This window comes from Anabrus simplex, chromosome 5, assembly GCF_040414725.1.
Source record: "Anabrus simplex isolate iqAnaSimp1 chromosome 5, ASM4041472v1, whole genome shotgun sequence".
Taxonomy (NCBI): domain Eukaryota; kingdom Metazoa; phylum Arthropoda; class Insecta; order Orthoptera; family Tettigoniidae; genus Anabrus; species Anabrus simplex.
Window position 1 is genome coordinate 429,467 of NC_090269.1, and position 8,323 is coordinate 437,789.

At 38.4% G+C, this 8,323-nt stretch overlaps 1 protein-coding gene across 1 annotated transcript; it reads right to left on the reverse strand.

Annotated features, from left to right (window-relative positions):
• Nucleotides 1-1,192: 1,192 nt before the first annotated feature.
• Nucleotides 1,193-5,479, reverse strand: LOC137500953 (uncharacterized). Its single transcript, XM_068227708.1, has 2 exons — nucleotides 5,178-5,479; nucleotides 1,193-2,230 (listed from the first exon to the last, which is right to left on the reverse strand). The coding sequence occupies exons 1-2, from the start codon at nucleotides 5,477-5,479 to the stop codon at nucleotides 1,315-1,317; spliced, it is 1,218 nt and encodes a 405-aa protein (XP_068083809.1). The 3' UTR covers nucleotides 1,193-1,314.
• Between the last annotated feature and the right edge of the window lie 2,844 nt (nucleotides 5,480-8,323).

The following is an 8,323-nucleotide window of genomic DNA, read 5'->3' on the forward strand; positions in this document are numbered from 1 at the left end:
CGTGGAGGGTAAACAGATTAAGAAAGAAAGACAGTACTCGTAAGGATGCAATAATTTTAAATATTTATGTCCACCGTTTTTATTTTTATTTACGCTTAACCACAACAGCCAAGCAGGGGAACGCTCTTGTTCCGATTTCGAGGCCTATTCGTATGTCACTGTGCGATGATTTCGAACTACCCTACAATGAACTGATCGTGATGTTGGCCTCGTTCTGCAATATGATGAAGTGGCGGTATTCGCAGTCTATGATTTTTAATGCTTTGAGCTTTCGGCAACGGTCTTTAATTCTCCCCCAGTGATTCTGAAATGCGTATTTTGTACACTTTTCGTCATTTAAAGGCCATGCCCCCTTGCTTGTTTGACCAGAGGAAACATGGCGGACGTTCCTTCTATTAGCTTCACCCAGGCAGCGCTTCCGCCTCTCTATGTTATTCTAACTCGTTGCATTTGATTAATTGCGAATGTTGTCAGCAGTGCATATATTAGTTCATTTGTTTTATTCCAAGAGTTGCGTGCCAACTTGGACGTTGTATTGCCATCTGTTGTGGGAAACGTACGGTATTTGCGCTATCTCGTTCGTTCCCGGAACTCTTGAAGAGCAGTCTGCCCTAAAGGCCCGCTCCCACCTAGTGGAATGGAATCGAATCGAACCGAACAGAAATTTTTTTTAACATGTGTTTAAATGGGAGATAGAGATGGCGATCGCCACGAGTCGAATCGAATCGAACGGAACAGGATTCTCTGCCAAGAATATTTTTCGACTAGCGGAGCGGAATCGAACAGAATTATCAACATTCGTGTAACTTCGTAAACGATCGGCATCTTTCGGACGGGGATTTGGCGGCAAATGTGTATCAGGTGGAAGTCAGCTGTTTCCTACAGATTGAAGAGACGTTTTTGTTTTGCAATAGTTAATTTGCTTTGTTTATAATAATGGACACAGAAAAGCTGATCAGTTTAGTTCAGAAATACAGTTTTCTCTATGACAAGTCCCACAAGCACTACTGTAACAATAACGTAAGAGACAATGCCTGGGAGGAAATAAGTAAAGAAATGAAAAATCAAACAGGTTAGAAAGATAATATACAAGTTATTTCATAATTGTTGTTGACTTTACTATAAAATTGTATCATGTTGAAGTACACGTATAGTATACTAGTATGATAATTGACAACACTTAGGCCTATATTTATTATATTTACAGTAAAAGAAATATTTACAGTATTTACAATAAAAAAATTACCATATATTTACATTGAACAATTTCATAAGTGCTACACTTTGCTGCGGACAACAAACACTTCACAGATTTTAATTTGTGTTCAGTCTACCTCTATTAATGATGTCGTTTTGCCATGGTACGCAACCTACTGCATTAAAATAAGTTTTAAATTCATCACGTACTTCCATTGCAACAGAAGTAGCATTTCCTCCTGTAAAATGCAACCGCTGCAGAGCTGCTGAAGTTGAATTTAATGATTCCTCTTCAACGAACGAAATTACATCGTCTCTCAAGAAATTGTGCAGTACACAAGTTGTGAAAACTATGTTCTTTACATGTTGAGGAGTTTGCTGCAAACGTCTTTGATACAGTCTAAACTTTTGAGCCATTATTCCGAATGTGTTCTCCACTACATTTCGCGCTCTACTGAGTCTGTAATTAAATATTTTCTTTTCTTTGTTGCCATTTAATTGAGCTTTGGAGTAAGGTCGCATCAAATAAGTCTTTAAGGGGAATGCTTCATCCCCTACAATAACATGGGGTAAATGGATATCTGTACCAGGTAGATTCTTATTTTCCGGAATATTCAAGTTTTTTGTTTCCAGCGCTTTTCCCAAATTTGAATTTTGAAAAATTCCTCCATCACTATTAGAACCAAATGCTCCAATATCCACGGCTATGAATTTATAATTCGAGTCCACCAATGCCAAAAGAACAATAGAAAATGTGCCCTTGTAATTATAGAACAAAGAACCACTTTTATTTGGTGCTTGTATGATGACATGTTTCCCATCAATGGAACCTATACAGTTTGGGAACTGCCATCGTTCTTGAAATCCCTTCTCAATACTTTTCCATTTTTCTTCAGTCGGTTTTGGCATGTATATAGGATGAAGAATGTTCGATAAAATTTCACATGTTTCATTAACAATTTTGACGACTGTGGAATATCCTAACCTGTAGCTGAACGAAATTGTTCGCAAGCTGTCCCCTGTAGCAAGGAACCTGAAACAAAATAGAGAACAGTTCACTATATTTTGCCTTATATAGTATTTATGTTACAAATTTCAATTATGGTACTTATGGGCCTGTTTTCTTTTCCAGCGACTGAATGTAAAGAATCCTGGAAGCGTTTGAGGGAATGCTACAGGAAATCTCTGATCAAGAAAGAAAAAAGTGGAAGTCAGGGAGGGGTAAAAAAAGACTGGAGATTTCAGAATGAGCTGTCATTCTTGAAGCCATACCTTGCACCAATTTCCCCACAGTTATCCAATATTTCCACAGAAAACACATCCCAGAATTTAATAATAGAACCAACCCAATATTTTCTTTTGAATGACAATGACACCATTATATCAACCGAACCTGTAACACCTGAGTCTGTAGTGTGTATTGAGCCAGAAACCACTGAAGGAACCATGGGCGCCCGCAGGATCTTTTCCAAGGGGGGCACATTAACAATTTTCTTGAATATAAATACCAATATAACGTCAGCAACATTAAATTGTTTACAGAAATTTGCGAATATAACAGATGCTAGATGACTGTCAGTAAGTTCAGTTTATGAAATAATCTGGTATGATATTAAACAATTGAACATCAACTTTTTAGAATTCCAGGGGGGGGCAAGCGCCCCCCTTGCCCCCCCTTGTGGGCGCCCATGGAAGGAACTTGTGCTGCAGATCCTAACCAGTTCACACAAGAAATTCCATCTACTTCACAGGCAACAATCTCACCATCAACAAAAACAGTGCATTCTGGTATTAAAAGGAAACGATTCCCGACACCTCCATCCACATCTGTAGCTACAGTTTTGTCTAATTATCTGGAAAAGGTGAACCCTCTTGAAACAAACAAAACTGATGCGATAACACACTTCTTTTTAAGTATGGTAGAGACTGTAAAATCTTTGCCTCTGGACCTTCAAATTGCTACGAAGAGAAGGGTACTAGAAGCCGTGACAGATGCTGAGATGGAAGCAGTCAACCGACAGGGTTATCAATGAAGTGTACAAAAAGTACATTACTTTGTTTTTGTTCTGTTCACTGCTATAAGTTGTAATAAAATAGATTATGTTAAGATTCAATTACAGTTTTTATTAAATTTAAAATTATTGCAGCTTACCTCAAGTAATTATTCTCAGAAACTTCAAAACTGGGTAAACTTTTTTAAAAAAAATATACATTAGTCCCTCATATTATGGTGTATTCCAAGAAACCTTCCTATATATCACATGTGTTATAAATGAATGCTACTTTTAATCTCTCTATAGTGGTATCTACCTTCGACCTGTTACGAGTTATTCAAAATTAATATCAACTGCTTCCTATAACTCATATGATCCGGTCCCAATGAATCAAGAAATTAGAAAATATCTTACTGACAGGTTGTAAAAAGTTTGCTAAGAGACCTGTCTGTATGTTTATTACAAGATTTCCCGTTAATAATGTTTTAACATAGGTACTGGAGACAAATCTACTTTCAACAACCATGTTAATACTACTGGTACAAATATCATTCAAATTAGGTTAACAATTAGTAGGCCAACTTATTGGGAACAACCTCAAACAAGAACTAAAAACAAAATAAAATTTGTTTTAGTTCCAGTAAGAACTTGGGGCACCTTCATTATCAGGTACAACCAGAGTGCAATTAAAAATTAGTAGCCCTAGTTATTCAGTGAAAATTTAAATTTAAGTAATTCAAGCTTTGAGTTTTAGGCCTAAATTCTAATTAGGCCTACAGCCTATATTGCAATAAAATCTTGATCATGACCTTTTAAAGCATTATAAAACCTTTCATTTGTTATTCTGGCTACTGACACCCTACAGCTATACTGTTTGACCTTTGATTTTCCACAGGACAGCAAATTTAAATTTAATAATGTTCAATAAAGCTGCTGTCAAGCCTAATGCTATAAACTTAGAGGATTTACATTATTATTCTAATGAGGATTCTGTGCAGGACTATTCCTATCTGTATACCAATAGGCCTAGTATGAAATGAGCAATTTTCTCTAATTCAACTTTTTCTGATATTCTGGGGGTAATTCAGTTGTTGGTGTTGAGAGTATTTTACGTTCCTTATTCTTTTTTTTAAGTTTGAACATATTTCCTTTGATATTTTTATGAGAGTTCAAGTTCCACTCTTACAATCTATAGTCCTAATTTTACAGAACATAATAGCCCACTAATACTTGGAAAGCACTAAACTAATTTAAATTTGCTGTCCTGTAGGAATTCATAAAAGTAGAACAGAATGGCTATAGGTTGTCAGTAGCCAGAATAATAAATGCAAAGTTTTATAATGCTCTAAAAGGTCATCATCAAGATTTTATTTCGATATAGGCTGTTATTAGAATTTAGGTCTAAAACTCAAAGTTTGAATGCAGCAGAAAAACGTATTTATAGCCATTAATAACGAATATATGAATAAGGATAAGTCATTTATCTTATAAGTTCACACCGAGTAGCTTTCTATCTTCACAAAACTCTTATTCGACAGGATATAGAACAAATAAGTAAAATTAGAAGATCACGGCGGGATTAAGCCAACTTGCTCTTTCCAGTAAATTTCTACAAGGTACCGGCAGAGATGCATGCGATGGTTATTTCACGGTGAAGTGATGGAGCTAGTTTGCATTTCTACTGCAGTAATTATATAACAATTATTGCTTTTATTTACTTCCATTGCTAACAAATTTCCCAGTCAGCTGACGTCTGGTTAGGCTTTACGTTCGAGTTGACGTTAAATATCGGTACTGCTATGGAGAAATTAACATTCTCCGTAACAGCTCGCTAGAATTTCGTCAATAATTTGTAATAAAACTTGCCCACAACAAGCTCACTTGCCGGAAACACTCAACAGGATTGATACCCACATAATTGTCATTACTCTACTCATATATTATGATTTTTTTTTTCGGTTTTGGCTTCAAATTTTTACAACTTACCTCAAGCAGACGATCATTCTCAGAAGAGGAGGTACTGGTGCACGAAATCTTGTGAACTGTTTCGTTAAATGTGGTTCTGCCATCTGAAATAGTTGTTGAAATTTCAACACACTCATTCTGAAGTACTGCCGAAACTTATCTTCATCGCGCAATACATATTCAAATAAAGTTGCATACTCTCCTTTCGGCTCTCTTGTTAAATTAATTTCATGTACCCAGAATCTTCTCCGATCTCTTTTCCTCTCATTATCTTCATTTTCCGCCTCTTCACACAAAAGTGCTAGCGCTATTAAACTGTCCATTGCGTGCCTTATATTTCCCGCGTAGAATCCCGTTCGATTCTATTCCGCTGCTGGCTGCTAGATGTGAGCGGCCGAGCGGAAATTTCGACTGTTCGGTTCGATTCGATTCCACTAGGTGGGAGCGGACCTTAAACCGGATGAACGAACGAACGATCCTGGAGGCGGAGAGCAGCCTGATTTCCAGTAGCGTCGAGTCCAACACTCGGCCACCTCGATTCCTCGCTGCACAACCTCTTTTCTGCACATATAGCATACCTGAATCATATTTTATATTGAATTAAAGGTGGCGTCCGCGGTATGTTCGATCTCTAACCTAAGTTTCGCTCAGGGGTACTGATTGATATATACACGAATTCACTTTGGAAGCTCTTAGTCTGTTCTGGCAGGTTATTGCGCAACGCTACGAAGTACGCCCCTCTAAAAATTCATTTACAAATGGCACGTACAAAACACACCTTCAACGCTCACACGGCTATTACTGAAATGAAGACTCCTTACCGCTCCTTACAAGCATTCTCTTTGCTTACAAGTTGTGCAGAAAAGAGGGTGAGCAGCGAGGAATCCAGGTGGCCGAGTGTAGGACTCGTATACGCTACTCTGATTTCCTCGGCTCACTCCACCAATATTGTAATTGAATAGTTTTTTTTTAAACAGTACATGTCAATAAATCGTAGTTTGGAGATATCCAGCTAAAACGTGCACATGTCAGAGACAAGTGCTGTTTCTCCAACAAACTTATTACCAGGCAGAGCTACCGGATAAAGCAATGCAGTGACGTGTGTAGTTTCTGCAGAAAACAATAGATCTATACTTAAAGACTGTATTACTTGCCTTAACTCAACTGTGGCAACATCTTGACTTGTGTCGTTTCAAAAAAAAAAAAAAAAAAAAACTCGATTCAACTGGTCTTGCTCCAACCTTCCTGCTCCCAAGAACGACTCTCAGTTAGGAGCGGGAGCGAACTAGCTAGCTCTCTCAAAGCCTGTTGCTCGAGGCGCTGTTCAATATATTCTAGTTTTTGTGTTATGTCTTTCAGGTCATTAGACACCCTTTCCTGAAACTGGGAGAAGTTAGCCGCTGTAGCCCGTCCGCGCGGCAGGTGCATCTTGTGACGTGTTAAAAACGGACTTGGGAATCCTTCGTAACAACTTCAGTAGAAGCTACACGACGAATAACTTATTTAGCGGACATACTGAAAGATGCTGTAGGCCAATGACAGATTAGTTACACTTGTTAATCTGGCTAATTGACGAGATGTATTGGAGAGACGTTTTAATACCGAAAGAAATAATGAAACTCAAAGATTTCGCTTTGTCCGAATAATTGTCTGAATGGTCAGCGTTAAGGCATTCGATTCAGAAGGTCCCGGATTAGATTCCCGGCCGAATAGTGGATTTTAATTTTAAAGGCTCAGGGACTGCATGTTTGTGTTTGTTCTAACACGTTTCTCTTCATATTCAGTCAACACACTTCACTTTCAACCTCCACGTTCAGTCAACACACTGCACTTTCAACCTCCACAGAAACATCCAATAGTGAATACTAACCTCGGAATTGTAGGTGCATAAGTGTTTAACTGCCTAAAATAGACTCAAATACAGTAGGCTCTAAAACATTTTTAGGTAGATTCAATTTTACGTAATTTAATATGCATCAATTAAAATACAATGCTTGTTTTGATAAAATGATGATAGCTCGTTAGCAATTTTTTACTGAAAATGGCTGGAGATGTAGTCGAGGCCTGACTGATGCCTTGAAGAGAATACACTGGAGAACAAAGACGGTTAACACTAGACAGGCAATAAAATACACCGCATACAAATAAAATTAAGTAGGCTACACGCCTTCAGAACAATAAACATCACTAGCCTACTGTTTTGTATGCACGTCTTGGAAATATCTAGGAATGAGTGGGTTTTTTTTTTGCTAGGGGCTTTACGTCGCACCGACACAGATAGGTCTTATGGCGACGATGGGATAGGAAAGGCCTAGGAGTTGGATGGAAGCGGCCGTGGCCTTAATTAAGGTACAGCCCCAGCATTTGCCTGGTGTGAAAATGGGAAACCACGGAAAACCATTTTCAGGGCTGCCGATAGTGGGATTCGAACCTACTATCTCCCGGATGCAAGCTCACAGCCGCGCAACTCTACGCGCACGGCCAACTCGCCCGGTAGAAATGAGTGTCAACTGAAAATATTTTAGTTAGTCTTCTACCATACGGTACATCGCAAAGACCGCATTCGTATCCGTGTATATATACTACGCAATGCAATATACACTTCTGAACAAAATATACACACTTTACAAAACAACCACACATTCAACATCCTTCGATGCAGGAAAGTGTGTGGGGAGGGGGATGGTTCTCAATAATTATGTCGCACAACACAAGAATCACTAGGGTAATGGTAGGCAGTAAAAAAAAAAAGTAATGCTACTACACAAAATGGATCACTGAATGTTTACAACTTCTATACAATATGTTCTGTACCCAGTGTAACCCTGCGGCTACTATTAATGTGAACTATATCGAAAATAATAAGAACCTTGCCTTCGTCGCAGCTGATCGCAGCAAGTCAATAGTGGCGGCGATACCGGTTTTAATTTACTGTTTAGGGCGGGTGGGGCAGTCAAAAGGATCGTTATGTGACTTTTCTCATCCCTTTAAGTGTGCCCGTTGAGTACGGAAGCACCACCGATTGAGATTCCCACTGCGTTTAGTCACAGTTAAATTGTTATTTCGTCCAAGATACTGATAAAAACAGATCTCATTGCTGTGTAGTGACCGTCACCGTCACTCTAATGGAGTGAACTGCGTCACACATTGAATATAGGTCTAGTACT